Genomic DNA, 24521 nt, shown 5'->3' with positions numbered 1-24521 from the left:
ATACAATAAAAGTAATGACAATAAAACTTATACACATAAAATCACAAACAACAGGAATACAGTCCATGCACATTGATTAATTAAACACTACTTTTAATTGAAGCTATATTTACTTTACCTGACCAGAGGTTAAGCCCGTCGAAACCGTAGGAGTACAGGTCATCTCCAACACCATTGCCCCCCCAGCCTTCGCCCCCACCAGGGTAAGGACTGTAGCCCTCCGTCAGAGCCCAGCCCACCCTCAGGTGGTATGGCTGAGCTGTGAGGAACGGCTCCACGTGGTCCACCATCACCTCAAAATACCACTTCTTGTACTGAGTGGATCCTTCACAAGTTCCCAGGAAGATGTTGGGTCTCATGCTGAAGGAGGAAGACAGAACAATCAGGGCAAGGTTTTGATTATGGGCTGGAGCGTGGAAGAAATAGCATGATCTGAAGTGGGCTTAGGCTAATGAACCCACCTTGTCACATAGTTGATGATGTTGGTTTGAAGCAGGAAGTCACGACCAGGAAGCAGATTCTCTGTGATGAGGTTCTGATTGGACCTCACAGCGACCCCGTTACACACACACAGAGAGCAGAGCACATCCAGGACCTGGCAGGAAAAGGGAAATTGTTTCAAATAAATTTAAATGATTCTGTTGCTGCTTTTTAGCTTCATATTTCCTGTATTCAAATGTCTTATCTGAACTGCAATCCATCAGGTGTTTCATGTTGCTGACCTTGTGATTGCGTCCGTGCTTATCCAGCAGAGAGATGATTGATTTGATGTGATTTTCCTGGATAATATTCAGCACCTCTGGACTCTCAATCAGAACGCAATACAACACTTCGAGGATTCCTGTCATAAAAATGGGACAATATGTAAACAAACACTCCCAATCATGATTATTTCAGATAAAAAAGCTAAATAAAATGTACATCTTATGAAATATATAATGAAACTTACAAATCTTAAGTGTGAGAAATGACAACTGTATTTAAAAAGCAAATACAAGTTTAAAATGGGTAGTTTTTGCTGCAGGAATATTATTTTAACTTTGATTAGATTTAATGTGTTTTTATTATACTGACATATCTGTATGTTGTTTCAATTCTTTATGTAATCACTCCAATACGGTTTGAATAAGAGGAAAAAAAGATATATTTTATATTAAAATTGCTCTTAATACCTGAAGATGCCTCCAAACGATCCAGTTTACTGACCAGCCAGTCGAGGTTATCACAGAACAAGGCACAGTTGGCACGATTTCCTCTGATCAAAGAAGCTAGACAAAAGAAGAGGAGCAGAAAAGATTCTCATCAACAAATAAGAAAGCTGGTCAGATATTGTGAAAGATAATACTCACAAATCTGGAATCACCATGAGAGCATAGAACAAACCACCATATGGTTATCTTACCTAGTAATTCATACAGTAGATTCACTATCTCCTTCCATGACTCAGCTGCTTCCTCCCCAGCGTACTCTGAGAAGTGCGCTGCTGTGTTGTAGACGTTGAGCCGATCAACACACTCCAGGACCAGAGTAATCATTCCCTGTTTCAAAAAAGAATACAAACCAAACTTAATGAACATCCAAACTGGCCACTTTTATACATTTGACTTAATATTGATCCTAAGTATCTGGACAAACCTCTTCCTGGAAAAGGTTCTGTCTGTTCTTGAGGGAGCGCAGCTTGAACTGTTTGTCCTCATGCTCCAGCTCCTCCTCGGGGGGGCGAAAGTAGAAAATGAGGTCCTGCAGGGAGAGCACCACCGTGTCCATAGGCAGAGATGCGGAGCTGGAAGACTTGTTTTTCCCACTCAGAGCATCTAGACCTCTGGAGACATGGAAAGAAGCACACGAGAAAACCACAATTAATATGCTGTCATTTAAAAAATAGGCTTTAAAGCAAGGTTCAAACAAACTGAGTGTTACTTGATGAACTGGTTGAAGAGGCCTGTGGTGCTGAAAATCATTCTGGCAGCTTGGGACTCTTCTGTCTGAGATCGAGCCACTGTGAGAGCATCATCCATGTGACCTTCCTTATGGAGTATGGCCTGAGAATTGAACACAGGTGCTATTAAAACATGTACTCAACATAAGGGTTAGGTGACAGGAGGAATATACCCTCGATTAGCTGAGTGCATCGCTGGTTGTTTTTGCTGAGCGAATTATCCTGACGTATAAATCTGCTTTACCTTTCTCTTCAGAGGACCCAGGCGGGCAGATTTGGCATCGACTGCAGCATATGTGAGCCAGAGGCCAGTTGAGGCATGCTGCACGAAGCACATGGACTCTCCATACTTGATCTCAGGCGTGCCCATGCCTTCCACATCTCGCTTCTTGATCACTTCAATTTTTTCCTGTAGTTCAAAAAAAGGTGAGTAAGAGGCAGGTAAGAGACACTTGTTGAGATTTCTGATGCCAGTTACTTTGCAAGACAATCACCTTTGAGATCCTGAAGCAGAAGGCGGACATCTTGGAATTAGCTTTCTCCGGGTCGACCAACAGCAGTCCTTTCTCTTCATCCAGACAAAGATATCTGCCTGTTGTTATGTGACGTATCCGGAAAAACTGGCCCCACTTAATGTGACCACCGCTCCAACTACCAACAGAAATTAATAAATGTAAAGAACAGGTGAATGATTGTAATACACATGTTAAAATGCACTGTATAAAGATACTCACGCAATACGTAGTGGTTCAAGTCTCCATAAGGAACGAGCATGGCTGCATACAGCCCCTCCTTCATAGTGAGCAACTCTGAAAGAAGAACAATGCCACAGTCAATGACATACAACAGGTATTGTTAATTTAAGTTTTAAAAGCTGTCGCAGGCACCTGAAACGGTCTTCTGAGAGCACATATAGTAAACAAAACAAAAATGTTTAGGATTGTTTGGTAATGCAGATTGCAAGCACAGACCTCTCTGGAAACTCCTTGCTGTTGAGAATCATTCAAAAGATGTTCCCAAAAAAATCAAACCAGCCAGAAAAAAATCATTTGCTTTTTTTTAAAACACCAAGAGGCTTTCTTAATAATGGAAAACATTGCCGTTTGTCATCCAAACTAAAGTCTCAGAGACAGTTAAGGCAGTCTCTATGAATTTCAACAACAAATAAACAGCAGAGGCATTTTTTCCTAATGTAGAGAAAATACTGACAAACTGTGGTGGCATGCTTTTGAAAAAGGTTGAGAATAACAAACAAAACTAACAAATTTGGGGTATTTTTTAATAGTTAATGGCATATAGAGCAATAAACTACTGGTCACCTGCGCTGGTCGTCCCCTTGTTCAGCCCCTGGGATTGCCAGACACTCGTCCATGTGCCCGTGGAACAGCCTGAGCACATACCCTCCGGTCAGAAATCCTAGAGGAAAGAAGTCGGACTGCTTAGAAAGAGTGGACAGGTTTATGGACAGATTAGAATTTTCTTTGAGCAACAAAATCACAGACCTTCAGCCAGCTCACATCCAGACATCACAGGAGTCATGGTCCACAGCGTTTGCATGAAAGAGGCATCCACCATCAAGTCACCACTGGCGTAGGACAGATGCTGAAAAGAGGGCAGGAGTTCATATTGGAAGGTTTTATTGAGAGCATGCTGTTAGTGACAGTGCAGGAGAATAAAATCATGGTTACCAGGTATCGCTCTGAAGAAACACTGACAAGAATGAGGTCGTCTCCCACCCTGACCTTCTCTCCTTCAGACCTTTGCTTGGAGGCTGGATGGATGGTCCACCAGCAGGCCTCCCCTGTGACGGACAAACACACTCAGAACACAGAAATATACAACAGTGTGTGGGAGGCAACGGACGGTGAATATAGAAACCTGTGGAGTCTTCCTGCAGGCCAACATCGAAAGCCAACTTGTCTGTCAGTGAGCGGGACGTGGTCAAACAGCACAGGTACTGCAAGATAACAGAGGGAGAACAACTTAGAGGAGGAGTCAGAAAGAGCAGCAGGAGCCACAGACTGGATTGTAAAGGTGCTCACCATGCTGGAGTGTGTGTGCTTCAGGAGGATGGCATGTCCGTACAGCAGGGTCCGGTGACCCCCACCTTGTGAAGACTGGGAAAAGAAGGGAAACGATTCAGAGACAGAAAGAGGTTATTGTATTCAGAGTTCGCCCTTTGACACACAAGGTGACAACTTTGCTTTGTTTGCATCAAAACTACCATAAAGTTTACAAAGTCAGTAACAAGGAATACAAAACACAGCCATATCTTACAATTGTAAAACCAAGCCAAGTTCCGCTTACTGGAAATAAACTGCTGAGGCAAATGAGTAAAACCACAGCTAACTTACCCATTTGTCCAAATCCACAGCCTAACGTTGGCCGGTGGGAGAGCGAAGGAGCATGCGTGGACAAATCCAAAAAGAAAGAATGTAAGTTTCTGATTTTTAATCCACAATACACTTCATCTGTTTATTCTATCATGGGTACATCCAACGGGAAAGGGACGTTTTTTCCTAGGGCAGTTAATCACAAGTTTTGTCAAGATACAATATCATGTTGAATCTTTGGACACCAACAGCAGTCCTGTTGAATGCCTTAATGAACCAATCATAATCGAGCAAAGCTAAAGCTGCGTGTTAATTGCAGGTAAATATCAACTTGAAAAAACTGGTTAAAAAGTGATTTTACAATTTTGACCGGGCTCTGCCAGACATTAAACTTCTATATTCTTAAGAAAAAAAACAGATCTTGTTTATTTTAACATCAAGTGCCACATCCCTCATGTTTGAGCACAGTTTGGGGAAACAGTAATTGGATCAATGATGCATAAATATGAATCATATTATATCGTTGACCATTAAATAAATACATTGATCCTTATCGTTGAGCCTGATTTTAACCAAACAGTCCTAAATTGCCCCAAATTGTGTCTTGCCAATAGACGGTATAAATAATGATCTTGCCTCATCCACTGAAGAGTTGGACAGCATCTCCTGTAAAGCCCGCACAGACAGGGACTGCTCCAATATGAAGCAGCAGATAGCGAGGTCTGGAGGCACATTCTGAGACAGAGGAGAGCAGATTAGATTAAGAAATACTGAACTGAAGAAATTAGATCAAAGACAGAATGAACAGTGTTTGACTACCTGAGCATTTGAGGTGGTCTCCAGGAAACACAGACGATTCCCAAAGCCTTCACAAGACAGGCACAGCTTGATCTGTTCCTTCAGAATAGACGCAGTGCACTGAAGCACCACCTGATCATCCTGCAACAACAGCACAAGTCCACGGGTAAGGAGGAGGGCATTATTTTCAGGAAAACATTGGGATTGAGCAAGAGATATGAAATGGGACCCAAAAAAAGGACCAAAGTCAGAACTGTCACCCAAAAGAAACTTTTAACTAAAAAACACTGTAAAACGAATTGTAAAAAGATGTGCTAAACAGATTGTGTGTATTATGATTTTAAAAAGGCATTTCTTCTAATGCAAAACAACTTTAGTTTTAAAGAGATAGATAGATAGATAGATGGATAGATGGATAGATGGATAGATGGATAGATAGATAGAATAGATAGATAGATAGATAGATAGATAGATAGATAGATAGATAGATAGATAGATAGATAGATAGATAGATAGATAGATAGATAGATAGATAGATAGATGGATAGAGTCGGAGGATGAAACCCTCTTTATTGTCACATACATGCACACAGCAGAGCACACACAGTGAAATTGGTCCTCTGCATTTAACCCATCCTAGTACTAGGAGCAGTGGGCAGCTATCGTGCAGCGCCCGGGGAGCAATGGGGAGGGGGGATTGGAGGTGTCCGGTGCCTTGCTCAAGGGCACCACAGCAGGGCCTAGGAGGTGAACTGGGACCTTTCCAAGTAGCAGTCCACTTTCTATATTTCAAGTCTGTTTGGGGACTTTGGCGACCCTACGATTCCCAGTCCAAGCCCCTACTGACTGAGCCACTGCTGGACTGTGAAATACTCACACCGCGCTCGTGTAACATTATCAAAAACCTGACCCGAGAGCATTACAAATATAGATGCAGTAGAGCTAGACATTGTCTTTGTTTTGTTGTTTTTAACAGGGACAAAGAGAGTTCACGACTATAAAACATGGGAGATGTTATGTCATATGGCTTTTTCTATATGTTTGTTCTTCTTTCTTGTCTAAACCTGGCCTTAACATTACCCACAATGCTCATCGTCACATATTTATCAGGCTTTGTGCGGCTCCCTCTGGAGACACTGAATGCTCAACAGCTTCTTTTTCACATAACCGACATTGAAGACTCCAGGACTTGAAGACAGACTTGGAGTTGTAAAATCTATAAAGTTCCCCTTTAATGCTTTCTGCAAATCTTATATTACAGTATAGCTCTTACCTTAAATGGGTTAGCATAATAAACTTGCCATTCATGGCTGTGATTGGTCAAATCTGTGTGACGCAAATTGTACTATATTTGCGAGGGCTGACATTACAAGTCGAGCTAATTTAGAGGTGGCGACGTACCAAGGAAGCAGTACACAAAGGAACACAGAGTCAACGTCTGACTGCACGTTACAAACTCAGTGTTTTGTTTTAGTCACCAAAGATTATAGAGCATTGAAGACAACATAAGAAATGTGGGAAAATACATACATTTAAAAAACACCTGCAGAAACAGCTGTTTTCCTTACATGACTTTCCCCACTGTTGACATGTTGTTGTCTTACTAATGGAGCCCTCTGTGCCTGTCACCCAGCTCTAATCTCTCCACCTCTCTGGCTCAAACACTCCAGCCACTCCCCCTCTGATCTCTATTTCAGGCCGCTGCACCTGCTGTTCACACAACCCCTTCTGGAAAGCAACGGATATTTAGACTACCAGGGGGGAAAAAAGGCCCACATTGGAACGTTTGGGTGCTTCAATTAGCCAGCTTGCTGAGGAAAGGAATATTTAAAATTCACCTCGTTTCAAACTTTTTCAAAAGTTAACTTCTGGTGAATCTGAGCGCTGAATGAAATCTAATAAAAATGGTTGTAATTGTGTATTTGGGATACACTGTTATGTGATTTAATGTCGCTTGTGCCTTTTTGTCGACTGTTAACTGGCAAAAGAGTTTATGAAATAAATATAAAACACATATCAGATCGTTTGTGTTGGGCCTAAATTAACCTTGCCGAGTTTGCATAGTTGTTATGGACTGCTCAAATATCTGACAATTAACTGTCTAACGCACACATTATCGTGAAGTCAGTAGTTTGTTAATTCACAACATTATACTGATGCATCTGAAAATGTTGCTTCTTTGAAGACTAATTCTGCAAAATATTAGAAAACCATAGACAAATTGACACTTCTCGCATAGCCTCATCGTGTTCCTGACACGTTCTTTTCCTTAGTTACTGTGCGGACAAGAATGTATGTACAGGCAGATAGACTGACATTCTCCCAGGCAGACAGACTGACTGACAGATGGACTGAGGGACAGATGCAACATAACAGCATGGGGCTAGCAGCTGTGTGTTCACCTAAAACTCTAAACGTTTGGGTTTGCCAGAAGTTGTTGTTCGTCATTTAAAAACCTCTAGAGAAATCCACCAAAATGTCAGCACAGCATCTGATAACAGCCCTTCTTTAGCTCTACTTTGGTAGTGAATTCCTGCATGGACTGACGTCAGCAGGTGCTGCGATGGGCCGTGCTTCGAACCTGTTAATCCTCACACGGTAAATATAGAACTGTGGGTTCAGGGTGAACAGCTACAGACTGACAGTAACTTTATGACACATTGTTTACATATTTTACTTTAGTGCTGTGTTACAAGCCATGAGACAATGCCAACTGCCAACATGAGTTTTCTTCACTTATGAAACTGCTGATGAATATGTACAAATAATTTACTTAAATGTGTCAAATAGAAAAATAGAACAAAAAGTCAATGCAAACAGATACTGCAGTCACACTTCAAGATACACAACTTAGATCAAGTGGTTCCAAGGATCTGTGTTTCAAGTGATGGTTTTAAGGATAATCAGTGCCTGGCGCACACCAACTGACGGGCTAGAGTTACCGGGCTGTGGAGAAACTCATGTCACACTATGTAGAACATCCACAATAGCTGAGTATCAACGCTGACTTTACAAATAGAGCGTGTTACATTCGGAAGACTGCTTGCAAGGCCACAATGCCCTTCTGTAGACTTTGGCGCAGAGATCTAAACTGGAAATCTAATAGCTGAGCGGTGAGTAATGCAGCCAAAATAAACAGATTCAACCTACATAGTAGTGTGAAATCAATTAAGCTAAACATGTGCAACTTCGGAGTAAAATGTCTAAATGTTTTTAAACCCTAAGCAGGATATCAATATTAAAATACATATGTTAATTGTTATTGAAGAAGAGCTAACTATTTGTATGGTTTACAAAAAACTGTCTTTCATACAGCGGAGATCAGGAAACTGCAGCCATCTGTGCAGCACAATATTTATTTAAGATGTCTAAGAACAACAAAGTAAATGTGAAGTAGGCTCCCTGATGTCTGGGCAAATTAATTCTTACGAAACCATAAATTAAACAACTTAGGTTTGATACAGCACAATCCATTAAAGGTCATTTTCTCTTTAAAGAAGTGATGGAAATGTATTATTAAGACTTGTCCAGATAACAATTTGTATCGATACATAAAAAGAATATTATCCAGAATAAATTATTCAATTGATCCAATTGCTATTCAAAAAACAGCAGAGGAACACATATTTAATTTAGAATAACATCACTTTGCTGAAACTTTATAAAAACTATATATAATATATATAGTTATATGTTATTTGCTTGTAGATCTTGAATCTACAAGCAAAGTTAACACAGACAGTATCCCATAAAACCTTTGGCATGGTACATCTGAGCCCAGCCGTTTAACTTTTAATGAGTTATTGGTTTCAGCACTTGTCATCCGATGAGTTTGGAATCTTTGTTTAGGACTTATTCAAATGTACCTTTCAAGTCTTAACTGCCTCTTTCTTAAACAACTTACTAAAATAAATCAGAACTGAACTCTTTCTTTCATTTGAACGACTCAACCACCTTCTTTTTTTTTTTAAGCAATCATTTTCTATCTTTTAAAGAAAATGTGGTGTTCTCTGTGTCAAACTGTCATAACACTGTAATTTAACTGTATCGCAATGCTTTTAAATCTTTTAAACAGTGTCTTTGTATCAACTGTCACCTGTCACCAGAAGTCTTCTTCCTTGAGACAAAACAGTAATATATCAAGAACCCAATGGGATAAAAATAGATGACAATGCTGACAAAACCAGCCACCTGTCCATGGCAATCTGTGCCATCAGTCTATGTAAGGAAAGCCAACACAGTAAATGCCTTTGCTCTATAGTGAAGTGACAATTCACTACACAAAACACTTATTATTTCACATTGTAAATCGGTTGAGTAATCCTTTTTAACAGACAGCATCACTTACCGTACGCAGGAACTGAATCTCTTCCTCTCCATCTGCAGCTTCTGCCATTCTCCCAAGGCATTAAAAGCAAAAACCTTGATGAAAATGGTTGTCTCTCAGCTTTTTAACTCCTGGTGCCTGTTTGCCCACTACTTAGAGCAAGACAATGTTGCTGAAGGTTTCTGAAGGGCAGTGTGGGTCTTGTTTCTCTCTCTGGCTGTGGCACGGGGCAGGGGGATTGACTGTTCATTCCTGTTCATCACAGCATCATAAAGAGGTGGAGCAAGCTGACAAAGCTGAATCAGCATTTGAAATGTTTCTGTCATGACCATTGTTTTTGCTTTTTGTTGTGACTTCTAAATGAGTGCATTAAAAAAAAAGTGAAAACTTTTCAACAGGCAAGGGTGAACATTTAACCTTAATTGTATCATGTTTTATCCATTTTATCCAATAAGTATGCAGTTGTTCATGTACACAGTATATAATACAGTGAGAAATAAATTCACAAATTATAAGGATAACATTATGTTAGCTAATATAATTAATATTGAATGCCCTATTGTAAAAATGTTTAATATATTTATTTTAGAGATGAAGACGCTACAATCCTTTTCATCATAGAATTCATGTGCAAGGCTATGCTAATTAGCAAAGACTAGTTAGCTTACGCTAGCTCATATTAACGTTACAATTACGTTTACGTTACATCCCTGGGACACTTCACCTGTCGGGTCAGCTGCCCAAACTGCTCTATACTGCGCTATCTGCTGAGAATATAGAACACATTTTAAAAAGTTAAAGCAATTCAGAGACGTTTACAGACACAAATAACAGAATATACATCTTAATTAAAAATGCTAGCGATACGGAAAGATTTGGCTTAACGGTAGCCAGGTGACTGTTAGCCCCGTTTAGCTGTGATGTGAAATTGAAAGTATTGTGCTTTTTTACGGAACCAATGTATAAATAAAACAAAGCAAGCTGTTATAGCAGACATATAATTATTATGTGTGTATTTTTACAGTTTATGCCATGATTGACCTATAGTCACGTTATTCCTGTGGAGGGCAGCAGAACGACGGGCGGCGGTTGTCAGACATTTTCAGTAGAAGAAAAAAACGGTGCGTCGGTGAAACAGTTCCCCCTTTATTTCCAAAACACAGAGCAGTTTCAGGTAAGAGCTAGCAGCATTTTTAAACTATCTTTATCAACTAAGTCAAAATATGCATTTCTGCCAATATGTTGTACATTAATGGTATCGTTGCTTTCAAACAGGAATCCAAATGTTATAACTGTCTCTACTGCTACTGGTAGCCTAGATTGCTAACTAGCTGAGTTACAGTGGCTACTGTTTTGACATTGTTGAATTTCTCATTTTCACACCGTTTGTCTCACTGAACTATCAGATGTTACCTTAAATGTATATTATGTGGGAGTGTGGAATCACTATTATGAAACGGATCATTTAGTGTCCGTGCCCAGATGTTGAGATATCTAAAAGTCATATGTATTTTTCCTGTGTAAAAGGCTTTACGCTTGGTGCAGAGGGGAAGAATGGATGCCCTCACTCACATGCTTACAGACCCCCTTGATCCAAAAGAAGAAGACAATGGACAAATCACAGAGGAGTGCATGCTGGGGAACTGTAGATTAAACCTTCCAGAGGACCTACTCGAGGACGTGAGTTATCTGTCGCTCAGTGATTAAATGTTGCTCTTTCCTGCTTTATACGACTGTGCACAGGTGTAAGACACAAAGCAGATGATGCATTCACCATTGTTTTTTTTTTTTTCATTAGCCTGACATTTTCTTCTCTGTGATGAGTGAAAACACCTGGAGTGATGTACTGTCAGATTCCCAGAGGCAGCACCTTCGTCAATTTTTGCCAAAGTTTCCAGACAACAATGTTGCAGAGCAGGACGAAACCATCGGTGATCTATTCAACAACACAAACTTTCATTTTGGAAATCCTCTCCATCTTGCACAAAAACAGTTCAGAGGTGCTTACCTAGATACTTATTCACCCACCAACAAACAATACATGCTGAATATATTTGTGATGCACTTTCTGAACATGACTCTCATTATCTTAACCCAGATGGTTACTTCAATCCTGAAGTGGTCAAGTACAGACAATTGTGTGCCAAGTCCCAGAGGAAGCGACAGCTGTACTCCCTTCAGCAGTATTACCACAAAGTGTTGAAGCACATCCTCGTATCCAGAAAGGTATTTTTTTTTATAAAAGTTTGAAATTCGTGGCACATGGCGTCTCGCACTTAGTCTTATTGTGTTTTCTTGTTGTAGGAGCTGCTAGAGTTTGCAGTTCAAAATGGTCTGGACTTTCCACCAAAGAGAAAGTTACCCACCAAGACTCATGCTGAAATGCGAGAACCAAGGGTGAGAAGAAGATTGAGCCGCATATTAAAGGAGGTCAAAACTGAGTGCGGAGACAGCAATGCTTCATCTGATGATGACGGTCAGTCTGTTCTTTCATTAGTATCACCTGCATTTTCTAATAAAAAGGTGGTGAACACTATTAAGAGTATTATTGCATATGCTTGTAGATATATCGTCATGGAATCCAGCGCCCCAATCGCCTTCCTCTCCGACACCCACTGTCTCGCTCAGAGTGCTTCCGAGCCTCTCCACCCAAGACATGAAGATAACTGGTCAGTGATTTCTGCAATGTCAAGATGATGTTCCTAAAAGCACTGAAGCAATTATAATGTTTACAAATATGTGAAATGTTCGCAGAAAAAATCGAACTAGGGGAGAGAGATCTAAAGGCCATGCTGCAAAACCATCGGGAGAAGAGGAAGCGACAGCCAGTAAGTGGTGTCTGTAGAAATAAATAAAAAGATATCATTTTGTCCTATTTTGAGCTTCATCATTTGGTTGTTTACTCAGGATCATCCAGACTTGATGACCTCTGATCTCCACCTTGGGGACATACTTTCAAGAACAAATATCGGTCGGAAGGGGACACTGCGTGAGTAAAAGTCTAAAAATAAAAAACAGTCTTGCTTTATTTGTTTTCATGACAAACAGTTTAATCTTTTCTGTTTTTTCCCGTGCAGCACTTTTTGATCTGTCACTGCCTAAGAAGAAGATTAAAGAAGAGAGAAGGAAGAAGAAAATGAGGACAATAAAAGTGGAATCTGAGGATCCTTGCGAAATTCTCTCACCTTCAGAAAACGCATCAGCTCCACCAGCGAGCATCATCAACTCCCTGCCGGACGCCCCGTCTGCTCCCCTGGCCAACATCAAAGAGGAGTGAGTCTTCTGCTGGCGTTAAGAATATCAACAGAATCTATATTGTACTGTCATCAAAGACTAATATAAAACACGTCTATATTGCAGAATTGTGGAGGAGTGTCAGAGCAGTCCGGCTCCGGTTGAGGAAATAGCTATCAGTTTCTTCAGCTTGTTGGAGAGCATTTTAGCGACAGAAAGCCTAACCAGCACTTCAGTGGTATGCCTTCATCATCACAGAGTCTCACATTCATATTATACAGTTGACTACATTTTATAACACATACATTGTGATCTCTCAGCTGGAGGAGAAAGTTCAAATATGGCAGTCCTCTCCAGCCAGCTCCCTCAACGTCTGGTTCTCATCTGTCCCGTGTTGGTCTGACTTGGTTCTTCAAGCCCTGCAGTTTCTTGCAGGAGAGACTAAAGGTGAGTAGTGGTCACTCACACTGACGTAGTGAGGGCTTTTTTCGACTCCATGTTACTTAAATGGGTTATGTTTGTTGATCAGATGGCATGATGGCACTCCCCAGTGGCTTTTCTCCATTTGTGGAATTTGCTGATGAATCTCAGCAGTGGAGGTGGATCGGTAAGAAGGATCAGCTTTTGAAATCCCAGATTGATGAAATCCTGATTGTGTACTTAAGGGAATCATTTGTTTCAGGCCCCACGCAGGATACAGAGAAGGATCTCAGCGCGCTCTGTCAGCTGTGGTTAGACTCCAAAGATTTAGTCATCAAGGTAGTACAATTGTTATATCATATCAGTGACTCTGCTGTTTGTACGGTTCTGTGCTTCAATGTTCACCACTGTTTTCTTTGTGTAATAAACAGACCGAAAATGAAGAAATGCTAGAGATGACTTCTCCCACACCAAGAGTGTAAGATTCAGTGACTTAAACGCCCTGCAAACACAATATAACTGCTGAAAAAACAAGGAATTAATTGATTGAACGTAGATAAATTGAAGAAATTGTGTTATGGGTTCGTAGTATTACTTAGCTTTTACAAATGAATTGCATTATGTGTATTTTATAAAGCAAATAGTTAATTTCCCAATTAAAAAATAACCATACTGTATTTAAAACAAGTATTAGAGTTATCTTGAGCCTGACATTCACATGCTAAAGTAGTTAGAGTTACAGTGCCTTGGTTGAAGTTAACAGTGCAATGTCTCTCATCAAACAGCTCAACTGACTACGTGGTGCGGCCCAGCACTGGGGATGAGAGACAAGTATTTCAAATCCAGGTTTGTTTGTTCCTCTGGGATCTTTGTTCATATAAAAAACATGTTTCCTCTTTTTCCTGCACCAGCTTTTTTAAGCTGACATGTATTTTTTTTAGGAGCAGCAGCGATACAACCAGCCGCACAAAGCCTTCACCTTTAGGATGCACGGCTTTGAGTCTGTGGTGGGGCCGGTTAAAGGCGTGTTCGATAAGGAGATGTCCCTCAACAAAGCCAGGGAGCACACGCTGCTCCGATCAGACCGACCGCCATATGTCACCATTCTGTCTCTGGGTAAGCCTCCCCCTTTCCTCTGAAACCATTGAAAGGCTGTGGTGAGTCAGTATTTTCTGTCGGCAATAATTCTGACCTTATTTCTTCTGCAGTGCGAGATGCAGCGGCCAGGCTACCCAATGGAGAAGGAACGAGGGCGGAGATCTGTGAGCTTCTGAAGGACTCACAATTTCTTGCTCCAGATGTAACCAGTGCACAGGTAAGATATTTTTTTCTTTAAGTCATTGAACTTTACAATGACCTGAAGCCTTTAAGTCATTTTCTTCTTTGCCATCTAGGTGAACACGGTGGTCAGTGGGGCTCTGGATAGACTTCACTATGAGAAAGACCCCTGTGTGAAGTATGACATCGGTCGCAAGCTGTGGATTTACCTGCACCGCAGTCGCAGCCAAGAGGAGTTTGGTAAGAAAGCATGTGCTCGATTTTAGGGTTCAGCTGTCCACCTTTTAAACTGTAAGTTCTGTAGGCTTTTTCATTTGTCTATTTTGACTATAAGATTCATTTAATTTCCCATAACCCCTTTAGATCTGACACAAAATTCAAAAAGTTAGTTTTTTTGTACCATGGATTTGTAGAAGATTTTTAACTTTCATTCCTTTAAGTCTTTCTATCAACCTGATCTTGTGTTCACCATACACTGATTGAGTCTGGAGGTAGATGCGCACGTTTTCTTGTAGTAAATGCTGTCATATTTTTCTGTCTCTTATCCAGAGAGGATCCACCAGGCTCAAGCTGCTGCTGCAAAAGCAAGGAAAGCCCTACAGCAGAAACCTAAACCTCCGTCCAAGCCTGTGAGACCATCGCCTTCATTAAACTGCAAAAAAATGACACTCTACCTGCACACATAAACTATTACCTGTGTGGAAATCACTGTGGAAGTTTGAAGTTGCTTATCAAATGTTAAGTGTTGGTGATGAATCTCCTGCTTGTGTTTTAGAAGTCTGGAAGTAAAGACGGAGGCGGTAAAACCCCTGGGTGTCTCGAGTCAGGACAGGATATGGGCTCCATTCCCATGTCTCCAACCCCTACAGCCCCCACCCTAAACACACCAGCAACCCCTAAGTCCCCCTTGACCTGCGCAGCCACCACGCCAACAAAGGCCGGAGTCCCGGACACAATCAAAACCAGCACAGGGTCAGTGTCTGTTATACAACAAATACAACTTATTTTCTTCAGCTGTAATTAGAAGTATACTAACTCCTCGTCTCCTTCTCGCCATCCCAGTGTTCTCCTCGTGTCCCCTCCCTCGTTGCCCCAGCTGGGAACCATCTTACCCACCAGTCAGGCCTGCCCACAAGTTACACATACGGTCACGTCCCAACACGCGGCCCGGATCGTGAGCCACCTGGCTGCAGGCTCCCTCCCTCAGGTGCGGGTGGTTTCCGCTCAGCCTGGTCTGGGTCCCTCGGCAGGAGGTCAACAGGCTACGATGTTGCATCAGACCCCCCACCAGATCAGGATGCCGGTGTCAATGTCAATGTCAGCCAAGGGCATCTCCCAGGTAACCAGATAAAGAACAGTGTTTATTGTTTTGTATCGTGCAAATGCATAATTAATTATGGCTGTTCATTATGTTCATCAACAGACCGTGGTCTCTCTGCCTATGAGGACTCAGCCTGCCGGTAGTCCGGTCCAGGTGCCGACCACCCTGTCGGTGTCTGCTGTAGCTGTGGCCAAACCTCAAGCCAGGTCCCCTGGAAGCCCGGCGAATAACCACCCTGCTTCCCCTGCTTTGCTGCATGGAGTCACCAGCCAGAATATAAAACAGGTTTGTTTACATGTTTACCCGGTAAGGCAAACCTGCACCGTCTTTAGCTGCGGTAATGTCTTTTTAAAGCACAGGTTTGAATTGTGTAAAGAGGGTATTTATAGGTTGATAAGCTCATTTAAAAGCAAAATATGGTCACTAAATAGGAATGTTTAATGTAAGGTATACAATGCAAGTATATTCTGGCAGTATGAGAAAAAATAATGGGATTTTTGAACCACTATAGCATGTTAACATATAACCTGATAATACAAGTAGGAATCTAAAAAGGATATTTGAATGTCCCCTTTGAAGGTGTCTATTACGGGCCAATTGGGAATGAAGACTGCAGGAGGAGCAGGAATCCCAATAACAGCTACCAACCTGCGCATCCAGGGTAAAGATGTCCTACGTCTCCCCCCGTCCTCCATCACTACGGACTCTAAAGGCCAGACGGTGCTGCGGATCACCCCAGACATGATGGCGACTCTTGCCAAATCCCCAGTTGCAACCGTCAAACTCACGCCTGACTTCCTGGGCTCTGCCGCGTCAGGCAGCAAGAGCATCTCAGCTACTCTGCACGTGACGCCCCCCCACTCCTCACCTTCCTCTGCCTCCGGTTCCACGTCCTGCACAGGGGATCTGCACACTACTAAAGCAGGCTCTGTTGCCTCCACCTTGTTGAAGGCCGCAGGCGACACCATTCGCCTGATGCCCACTTTGGCTGTCACTATGGCTGACCAAAAAACAAGAACCTTCTCCACCGTTTCCTCCCCCGACAAGAGCGGGGCCACCATTCGGATAATGCCAGGCCTCGGTGTGATTCCACAGAAACAGGGTCACACCATCACAATGACAACCACCACTGGCAGTAAAACCCTCACAGCCTCTACATGTGCTAACGTAGTGACCATGGCAGCCAGTGTTATGGCCGGTGCCAAGGGGATCACTATGGCCCCGGGGGTCTCGTGCTCCCCTCTGACGCTAGGGACAGCTACTGCCACCGTCAGGCAGGTCCCTGCTACAGTGGTTACTACACAAACGGTAAGAGAGTTTGCCTCGTTCTGTTCATGTTTTAAGGTAAATACACGTTTTTTCCTTGTCTTTTTGTCTATCATCATCGCACCAGGTACTTATTGTATTTTACTAACAGCAGATGGCCTCTAGGTGTCACTGTTTCACTTTCATTGTTTCACTTTCTACAGCAAGAGAGTGCATGTGACCACAATCAGCAATGATTATTTATAAAGCCAACCTCAGACAAACATCTCACGTTTACCCATGCCAAACCACTCTGATATATCTGAGTGAAATATGAGATAACAGATATACGTGGCTGAGCACAAGTGTGGTATTCCTTCTTTCTCCTCCATGCATCACAGTTCCCCAACAGAAACAGAGATGAAATGTGTTCACAAGAATTCATGTTAGATGCTGCTGGATCAACAGATGAATTGATTTATTGACTTCAGAGAGAAAGATCCAAAGTTCTCTTAGGGCAAAACAGTGAATGAAAAGATTGCTATTTTTTTTTGTTAAATTCCAAAAACATTCAGCTCCGGAAAAAATCAAGTGACCAATCTAAATGTTTTCTTAAATCTTTAGCTCACATGTATGGCAGCCATTCCAGTGTTTGTTGAATTTCAAAACAAACAAATCAAATTAAAGCTGCGAGCAGCGATGAGCGGGTCTTCGACGCTCCGTGCAGGTCCGCTGCACAAAGGTGTCTCGAGGACTCGACCGTTAGCAAACGTGGGAAGTTTCAGGCCGATGGGAGAATGTACATGGGAGTTACAGCTGTAACATAAACATGACGAGTGATCTGTCGCTATGGTACCCGCTCTTGATGACACCCCATAATAGGCCTAGGTGTCTCGAGGTCTGCATCGTTATCAAACTTGTGAAGTTCGGGCCGTTTGGAGAAGTTCACTGGAGTTATGCGAAAAACCGTGTTTCATGGCGAGCATTGTGTGAATGTGGAACGCAGCAAGTCTAGTTAATCATTTCTTAAAGTCACATCACTCGGGGAATAATCTGTTGGTTTTATTTGGCAAACCTTCAGGGGAAGTTACCAACACGGATTACTGTGCCCATCTCTGTCCTGAACCAACCACTGAAGAGCAAGAGTGTTGTGACCGCACCGATGGTGAAAGGAAGTCTAAACACAAAGTAAGTTTCATTATCCGCAATTATCATTTATTTAAAAAAAAGGGACCATTTCTTTTTTCCTTCGGAATCAGGTATTCATTTATTTAATTAATTGCTAAAGTAAAGGTAAAATGATTGGAAAACAAGGTATTATTTTGAGAATTGACGCTGTATATTTTTGTTTTATGTAATCCAATCCTTTATTCGGTATTGTCAGCTTTGTTTCTAATGTGTTTATATTTTGCATTTGAGTTTTGAAGCCTCTTTATTATATTTATTTATTAATAAATCGGTCATTTTTGTTTCACTTGATCCACCTCTCTCCTCTTTGCAGTCTCAGCAGTCTGGGCAGGAACATCATCCTGACCACGATGCCTGCGGGCACCAAGCTGATCGCAGGGAACAAACCGGTCAGCTTTGTCACCGCGCAGCAGTTCCAGCAGCTTCAGCAGCAGGGACAGGCCACGCAGGTTAGATTACAGCGCACAGTCGTCAACAGCTGAGTGGTAACCCTTGATCCAACCACATCGTGGCTGCTTTGTGGTCAACTGGGATAAGTCAGGAGCATGATCGTCTTTCTTTCTTGGTTTTAGGTCCGCATCCAGACGGTCCAAGCGCAGCAGCTCCAGCAGCACATGGCAACAGGCTCCCCGAAATCCGTCTCCACGGTCGTAGTGACAACAGCACCTTCTCCCAAATGTGCCCCCGACCCCCCTCCTGCACCTCAACAGTGATGGAGTACTTTTTTGTTTTCTCAACTTGATTTTACTTGTTTGTTCTCTCGCAAGGGTTTGTGTAACGTTGTATATTATCATTTCAATTCAAAGCCAGAAACGTTGCTTCTTTTCCTTTGAAGGATTTTTACTGGTGTTCAGATTAACCCTTTCTCTATTGAAGTGTGTTAAACTGTTCAGTCACTGTGAACAGGATGTTAAAAATTGCCATTATTCCTCAATTCCATCTCAATTATATTGTCCACATTGTTGAAACAATAGTATAAACGATGTCTTTCCTTTCCAGCGGCTTACAAGCATACAAAAGAACAGTTGCTCTGTTAATATTCGACCTGAATACAACCTTACATCACAACAAATTCTCATTTCTAATTGACTGTTGGTAGAATTTCTGTCCTGTTTGATGTAATGCAATATCAAATGTGAAGTGAGTGGAAATCTGTCTGATTTATTTGAATGTTGTGACGTGTTGACTTTCGTTTTAATACACAATTTGTTCTCCTATCAGCTGTGCCTTTTTTTTGATAGCACGTCGTATTGAGCCACACACCACAGGTTATCATTTCTGTAACTTCTACTTTTTTGTTTTTAAAAGGAACTTCAATAGATTATATTATATATATACAGACTTGTGTTTAATCTTTTGTTTTCTACAAAAAGAAAAAATTGAAATGATATTGTACAAAACAGCAGGTAGACCATCAACATTTAAAATGAAATCTAGTGTAGGAGAAGAGTCAGAGCCCCGCATTCACTCTTCATCCGACTCTTCAAGCAAAGCTTTCTGGGAGCTCCTTTTGGAGGATGTATTTCGCATTCCAATCTCGATGTCCTGTCCCTTTTCTGAGAATCGCTTCACCGTGCTGTTGAAAAAAGAAACATTCAGAAAATACACATTTACAATATATTCAGAGTCAACAATAGTGTTAATATATTCATTTCAGGTGTTTTTACAAGCAGTTTCTGCTACACCACAATCCTCATTTAGCCACGTTAGCTGCTGCAGATCTATTTTTAATTGTGTGTGTGCATCCCCCGTTCTACCAGCGTGTGCACAAGAAAGCACAACTGTGTACAGTATGATGGCAATGAGATAAACAGGGCTGTAAAAAGTAGTAAAGCACCATTAAAAGGAAAAAAGGACAACCTCATGTGAACAAATCCGGTCTAAGAGCAACTGCTCATCCTTAAGGTAATAGTTAGCATGTTGAACACGTGTTATCCAGTCTTAATGATACACTGCATTATGGTGAGAAGGTGAATGTTGACTGTAAATAAAACCATGTTGACTTTAAAGCTTCACAGGGTTCCTTAAAGTGCAGGTTCAGTTTAAAATATGCAATGTTCGCACTTTTCTTTTCAAAGATAGATTTAACTAATAATTCTCTACTGAAGAAATAGAAAGATTTGATTCTTAAATATTTAGTTCTCAAATGTTTGGGAGTAAAAACTATAGGTTTATGTATTTACTATTCCTAAATAGTCTATTTGTCTACAAATCACTCGCAATTAAGTAACCTTTGCTCCAGGTTAGTATCGCCCAAAACGGCTTTAAGGGCCTTAATATAAAAGGCAACAAGTATAACCTGTTCCATCTTTTGTTTTGGCTGATTGTGTCTGCGTTGACAGACCGACAAACCCATTACTGCTGCATTTCCATAGTTGTTTAGCTTGCTACCATTAACTTACAGGTACAGGGTCATGGGATACTTACAGCCAAACGAAAGACGAGGTGCTGGCGACTAAAAGAAGGGCCACAGCTAAATGCCAGCAGAAGCACATTGTGATAAACATGATGTTGTCATGCAGCTTCAAGTCCCACTGCGGTCCACTCAATGGGTAAAGTACAAATCCAATCTGAAATGATAAATAGTTAGATAGTAGAACCGTGATGCACAATAAAAACATCAGTAGATTGAATAGGCATAAACAAAAAACAGACACTGTGTCAGAAAAGGAAACAATGTGATTGAAGAATCATCTCTAACAATTGAAGTCTTCATAAATAGGCCTGGAGAAAACTAATTTGGCTATGAAAAGTGACCAGAATGTTTTGAATCTTGTCTAGAATATGAGAGATCACATTTTCTCGTGTAAGAGTAAATGGGATGCATGGATTCAACTAATATATCTGATACCAGAATGACATTTGAAAAGTACAGTGTATTGAGTACTTTGTCACTGTGTGGTACCAGCTGCTAGTGCCTCTGAAAGCCTAATGGTGCATTCACACCGGACGCGATGCGAATATTGGCATCGCTCCTATCGCTCTATTAGCACCGCTCCTATATCGCTCCTATCGCTCTATTGGCATCGCTCCTATATCGCTCCTATCGCTCTATTGGCATCGCTCCTATTGCTCTATTGGCATCGCTCCTATATCGCTCCTATATCGCTCCCATTGCTCTATTGGCATCGCTCCTATATCGCTCTATTGGCATCGCTCCTATCGCTCTATTGGCATCGCTTCTATATTGCTCCTATCGCTCTATTGGCATCGCTCCTATCGCTCTATTGGCATCGCTCCTATTGCTCTATTGGCATCGCCCCTATATCGCTCCTATCGCTCTATTGGCATCGCTCCTATTGCTCTATTGGCATCGCTCCTATATCGCTCCTATATCGCTCCCATTGCTCTATTGGCATCGCTCCTATCGCTCTATTGGCATCGCTCCTATCGCTCTATTGGCATCGCTTCTAAATTGCTCCTATCGCTCTATTGGCATCGCTCCTATATCGCTCCTATCGCTCTATTGGCATCGCTCCTATCGCTCTATTGGCATCGCTCCTATATCGCTCCTATCGCTCTATTGGCATCGCTCCTATTGCTCTATTGGCATCGCCCCTATATCGCTCCTATATTGCTCCTATCGCTCAATTGGCATCGCTCCTATATTGCTCCTATCGCTCTATTGGCATCGCTCCTATCGCTCTATTGGCATCGCTTCTATATTGCTCCTATCGTTCTATTGGCATCGCTCCTATCGCTCTATTGGCATCGCTCCTATCGCTCTATTGGCATCGCTCCTATATCGCTTTTATCGCTCTATTGGCATCGCTCCTATATCGCTTTTATCGCTCTATTGGCATCGCTTCTATATTGCTCCTATCGTTCTATTGGCATCGCTCCTATCGCTCTATTGGCATCGCTCCTATCGCTCTATTGGCATCGCTTCTATATTGCTCCTATCGCTCTATTGGCATCGCTTCTATATTGCTCCTATCGTTCTATTGGCATCGCTCCTATCGCTCTATTGGCATCACTTCTATATTGCTCCTATCGCTCTATTGGCATCGCTTCTATATTGCTCCTATCGTTCTATTGGCATCGCTCCTATCGCTCTAATGGCATCGCTCTTATTGCTCGAGTTTCACCGCAGCTGTCACTTGTGCACCCGCGTCATTCAAATACTATGATAGATACCAACTACATCAAAATTAACATATTTTATCGTGATTTAATTGTACTACACGTTTAATAATAATGCCAAACTAACAACACACTGATGCGCATTAGAAAAATGAATGGGTGTATTCACACTGAGGCCAACAAATCACAGCATTATAAGCTTCTCATTTTGCTAATCACCTGGTAGAACCATGAGCCCTGCAGGATGAACATGCATGCCCCGAACAGCTCCAAAACAATGTTGTCTTTGATGAAGACCTCCACCATGACGCTGGCCGATCCACCAAAAACAGCAACAAGCAGCAGGGTGTGGATGTGAGCATCCAGAGGGGGCCGCATGTGCACGTGGTAGTAGAACAGAAACCCTGGATGATATGGGAGAGTCAAATTGAACTCAAATACAGTACAAGTAGGAAAATGTCACACTGTAATTTAGCTTACCTTCAACAAAAAGAGCCAATGACAGAAAAAGGTGGTCAACACCAACCGGCACCAGTTTGGATGAATTCCTGGCGACAATGGCTATTCCACAGATCCCGAAGAACAGATACATTGTGCCATGCTGCCAGTTCATCAGCTTGACCCATGAGTGGTGTTCTGTGTCGTATAGGTGAGCATGTGGCCCATCCACCACAAACTGCTCAATCATAATACCTGGGACAGGACAAAGGGACGGGTCATGAACACGTTTAGAGATTAGATTAGTTTCAAGAGTGCAGAGGATTGATGGGAAAACTGACCTACGAATGAACCAAAGATTAGCAATCCCCCCTCCAAGAAGTTCATCCGTTTGAAGAAAGGAGACATAATCTGTCTTCCTTTGGGCTGACTTGTCCTCCAGTAGTATTGGAGAACGTATTTCACCGTTAGCCAAAAACCAAGGAGCAGGAAAAAAGATCCCGGAATGGCATGTCCTCCAAAGTTGGCCATTGTTGGGACTGGAAACCAAAGACAAAAACATCTTAGTTTTCAATTGGATATATTTGGTGAAAACACAATTTATTAATTGAGCTTAAAGCTCTTTTTCTTTGTATAACTCAATTTAGAGATTAAAGTCCAAGCTTTTAGCAGCCTTTTATGGTGTTGATACAAGCATTACAGGGGAAAATGGACCAGGAAGTGCGGCTGATTATACATACACAAGATCACTGTGGTGTAAAAGTTTATTGCAAAGTGCATTACATTCAATATTTATAGAACAGATCAATGAATGTAGTGGAAGCAATCATTTATAAAACAATACTTTTGGAAACATTAGTATTTTGGGATGCATGGTATTTTATCTGATTAGCGTAGTAGAGAAGAATAAGCCCTTTGATCCTGTGGAGAGCCGTTCATTTGTCTTGCAAAAATGAAATTCAAATCTAACAGGGTGCTTTTTAAATGAAGCTGTTGGCCACTTAAGTTTATAAAAAGCATTTAAGAAACATTATTTTGATCAACATTGATCACACTCACTATCAGTGTAGTTGATACCAAAACAAATGTAAATAATTACAGTGAGAAAACTGAGACACTTCTTTTGAATAATCCCTCCGAAGGTATCAGGGTTTCTTTGTGGCTGAATTAATGCTTTTAAAGTTGACTTGCTTTTGTCAATAGGCATAAGAGTGTAGCATGTTTAGTTTGGCAAGTTGTTCTTGACTCGCCCTGTTTGACCAGATGTTAATACACATTGACTCTACACACTTCCTTTTACACTTTCTAAATTCTTATGGATATTTTCTGCACCAAATAGATATGTAAGATTTGAAAAAACCACAATTTTCACAAATATCTTATCTGTACATGTAACGCTATTGTCTTCCACTCATCGATAATAGTCCCTAGTTACTCAAAGTAAAAGTAAAAATAGAAATATAGCAAACAACATACCTTATTTCCTGCCCAAAAGTTCAGTAAAAGGCTCCTGAAATCTGTGAATCCTGTCAGCTGTTTGAGTAGAGTGAGATCACTCTGGTGTAAAGTGTGTGCACCAGTTGTCTGCACCTCAACCCTGGGTTGACATCACATAGCCCCACCCATCATTTGCATTAGTTTCTGTCAGCAAGGGACATCCTCCAGGGAAACTGCTGTGACACTCAGGCAAACAAAAGCTGACTTGAGATCATGTTGTTTATTCAGCTTTCTTGATATGTGTTAATTTCACCTTTGTTTAGATAAATATGATCCAGAGCAAATAAAGTCATAATCAGCGATGTCGACAACAAATGTTATCACCAATTGTTTTAATATGAGTCAGTCTAAAAGAGTAAGGCCAGAATAAGACCTAATCCATACAGTTGAGTTAATAAATAAGCTCAGAAACAATCTGTG

General features: G+C 41.5%; 3 protein-coding genes across 4 annotated transcripts in view; 1 reads left to right on the top strand and 2 right to left on the bottom strand.

The window, feature by feature from the left end:
* The window catches only part of LOC134871768 (ryanodine receptor 1-like), a 53681-nt gene extending 44099 nt beyond the window's left edge, over positions 1 to 9582 (bottom strand). The window contains 19 exon segments of the mRNA XM_063894648.1: positions 119 to 360; positions 462 to 595; positions 723 to 841; positions 1173 to 1268; positions 1403 to 1538; positions 1636 to 1822; positions 1921 to 2042; positions 2184 to 2348; positions 2434 to 2590; positions 2674 to 2748; positions 3259 to 3355; positions 3442 to 3541; positions 3628 to 3740; positions 3818 to 3896; positions 3982 to 4056; positions 4139 to 4142; positions 4889 to 5007; positions 5092 to 5211; positions 9419 to 9582. Of these exon segments, the coding sequence (XP_063750718.1) occupies positions 119 to 360; positions 462 to 595; positions 723 to 841; positions 1173 to 1268; positions 1403 to 1538; positions 1636 to 1822; positions 1921 to 2042; positions 2184 to 2348; positions 2434 to 2590; positions 2674 to 2748; positions 3259 to 3355; positions 3442 to 3541; positions 3628 to 3740; positions 3818 to 3896; positions 3982 to 4056; positions 4139 to 4142; positions 4889 to 5007; positions 5092 to 5211; positions 9419 to 9466 (2188 nt within the window). The 5' untranslated portion in view covers positions 9467 to 9582.
* Positions 9583 to 10484: 902 nt separating this feature from the next.
* Positions 10485 to 19303, top strand: nfrkb (nuclear factor related to kappaB binding protein). 2 transcript variants are annotated; one of them, XM_063894333.1, is made up of 26 exons: positions 10485 to 10571; positions 10943 to 11077; positions 11196 to 11397; positions 11496 to 11623; positions 11702 to 11873; positions 11962 to 12066; positions 12152 to 12225; positions 12305 to 12386; positions 12475 to 12670; positions 12758 to 12869; positions 12952 to 13078; positions 13161 to 13238; positions 13314 to 13390; positions 13483 to 13529; positions 13837 to 13897; positions 13993 to 14167; positions 14260 to 14366; positions 14446 to 14569; positions 14879 to 14958; positions 15105 to 15301; positions 15392 to 15668; positions 15753 to 15935; positions 16230 to 16958; positions 17977 to 18083; positions 18397 to 18532; positions 18656 to 19303. In XM_063894333.1, exons 2-26 carry the CDS (start codon positions 10952 to 10954, stop codon positions 18794 to 18796), a joined length of 3843 nt encoding a protein of 1280 aa, XP_063750403.1. In that variant the 5' UTR covers positions 10485 to 10571; positions 10943 to 10951; the 3' UTR covers positions 18797 to 19303. The 2 variants fall into 2 exon arrangements, with proteins under 2 accessions (XP_063750403.1, XP_063750401.1); XM_063894331.1 differs by having other exon boundaries at positions 10516 to 10571; positions 10925 to 11077.
* A 101-nt stretch (positions 19304 to 19404) lies between these two features.
* On the bottom strand, positions 19405 to 24328 carry tmem45b (transmembrane protein 45B). The gene is made up of 6 exons (XM_063894340.1): positions 24081 to 24328; positions 22946 to 23143; positions 22647 to 22859; positions 22386 to 22570; positions 20511 to 20653; positions 19405 to 19659 (listed from the first exon to the last, which is right to left on the bottom strand). Exons 2-6 carry the CDS (start codon positions 23133 to 23135, stop codon positions 19548 to 19550), a joined length of 843 nt encoding a protein of 280 aa, XP_063750410.1. The 5' UTR covers positions 23136 to 23143; positions 24081 to 24328; the 3' UTR covers positions 19405 to 19547.
* Positions 24329 to 24521: the final 193 nt, after the last annotated feature.

Source organism: Eleginops maclovinus, chromosome 11, assembly GCF_036324505.1.
Source record: "Eleginops maclovinus isolate JMC-PN-2008 ecotype Puerto Natales chromosome 11, JC_Emac_rtc_rv5, whole genome shotgun sequence".
Taxonomy (NCBI): Eukaryota; Metazoa; Chordata; class Actinopteri; order Perciformes; family Eleginopidae; genus Eleginops; species Eleginops maclovinus.
This window is presented reverse-complemented; position numbering and strand designations above follow the sequence as displayed.

Excerpts from the sequence above, each read along its gene's own strand:
- tmem45b (XM_063894340.1), bottom strand. The coding sequence starts at position 23,135 with ATGGCCAACTTTGGAGGACATGCCATTCCGGGATCTTTTTTCCTGCTC. Across the intron at positions 22,860-22,945 it reads AATCTTTGGTTCATTCGTAG|GTATTATGATTGAGCAGTTT; the intron begins GTCAGTTTTCCC and ends GTCCTGTCCCAG. Across the intron at positions 19,660-20,510 it reads ACCTCGTCTTTCGTTTGGCT|CACGGTGAAGCGATTCTCAG; the intron begins GTAAGTATCCCA and ends TTTTTTCAACAG.
- nfrkb (XM_063894333.1), top strand. The coding sequence starts at position 10,952 with ATGGATGCCCTCACTCACATGCTTACAGACCCCCTTGATCCAAAAGAA. Across the intron at positions 13,079-13,160 it reads TCTTGCAGGAGAGACTAAAG|ATGGCATGATGGCACTCCCC; the intron begins GTGAGTAGTGGT and ends TTTGTTGATCAG. Across the intron at positions 18,533-18,655 it reads AGCAGGGACAGGCCACGCAG|GTCCGCATCCAGACGGTCCA; the intron begins GTTAGATTACAG and ends TCTTGGTTTTAG.